Source organism: Temnothorax curvispinosus, unplaced genomic scaffold (assembly GCF_003070985.1).
Source record: "Temnothorax curvispinosus isolate PA1 unplaced genomic scaffold, ASM307098v1 QBEX01006911.1, whole genome shotgun sequence".
NCBI classification, from domain to species: Eukaryota; Metazoa; Arthropoda; class Insecta; order Hymenoptera; family Formicidae; genus Temnothorax; species Temnothorax curvispinosus.
In genome coordinates, this window is record NW_020216691.1 from 1 (window position 1) to 1,270 (window position 1,270).

A 1,270-nucleotide genomic window follows, 5' to 3' on the forward strand; every position below is an offset into this window, starting at 1 on the left:
AAGTTAAATATAGGATGGAGAAAATGTATAGTGTACAACTTCATCAGCGTCGTAAGATGTTACAAATGCTGGGGCTATTTCCACATGGCGAAGAACTGCACGAGACAAGAGGCGTGTTTCAAATGTGCGGGTTATCACAAGGTGAATGAATGTACGGCAGCTATAAAAAACTGTGTAAACTGTACTTATAAGAATAAGACGTATAACCTGAAATTGAATACCGAGCATGAGGCGATAGATTCGGAGTGCCCGACGTTTAAGAAGATTCTAGAGGAAGAAAAAAGAAGAGCAGGATGGGAGGACTCAAAATAGCAACCAGCAGAGGAGGATTCTTTGTGTTATACGAACGCACAAAGTTTAATGGCGCACAAAGACGAAATACAACACCTGTTTATGAAGAGAAGAAGACCTACAATATTAGCGTTAACAGAAACTAGACTGACCCCAGAAATCGAGGATAGCGAGGTTAACGTACCGGGTTATAGCGTTGTGAGATGCGATGCCGAGAATAGAAACACAGGAGGGGTTCTGCTATATGTTAAAGAAAATATTAAATTCAAAGTAATTGAAAAGAAGAAGCTATTGTCAAACTGTTGGTGCTTAGCGATAGAAGTAAAAGATAACTTATATAAAGGGGTGATAGCAGTGGTGTATCACTCACCTAGTGCATCTGATGGTGACTTCATTCGATTCTTAGAAGACGTAGTAGAAAGCATGACAATAAAAGGTGATTGTATAATAATCGGGGATTTTAATATAGATGTAAGTGTAGAATCGTTCTACACGAGGAAACTATTAACAGCAATGCAAAACTTAGGGATGAAGCAATATGTGGATAGTCCGACAAGGTCCACGAAAGATAGTCAAACAATTATAGACTTAATATTTTCGAACAAGATATTAAAGACACAGGTCTGCGAAAAACCTAAAATTACGGACCATGCTTGGTTAAAAATAGATTTTAATACAAAAGGGAAAAGAAACAAATATAAAGAATTTATAGGTAGAGACTTTAGCAATTTTGATGTAGATGAATTTCTTAGAATTTTGAAGGAAAAAGTCGAGATAAATCAACATTTAGATATTAATATAAAGGCTAAAAATTTCGTTAATAAATTAGTAAATGTACTGGACATTCTGGCGCCAAAGAAAAAATTTAAGATACCAAAAGTCTGGGAGGGAAAGAAATGGTTTTCAGACGAAATCAGAATAGCAGCAGATAGAAGAGATATAGCCTACAGTAGAGCATTGAGAACAGGTTTAGACCAGG

At 36.4% G+C, this 1,270-nt stretch overlaps 1 protein-coding gene across 1 annotated transcript; it reads left to right on the forward strand.

Annotated features, from left to right (window-relative positions):
- Positions 1–360: 360 nt before the first annotated feature.
- On the forward strand, positions 361–912 carry LOC112456507 (the record flags this gene model as incomplete). The annotated part of the gene is made up of 1 exon (XM_025019101.1): positions 361–912. A coding segment is annotated over exon 1 (552 nt), but the record flags the coding sequence as incomplete, so codon positions are not given.
- Positions 913–1,270: the final 358 nt, after the last annotated feature.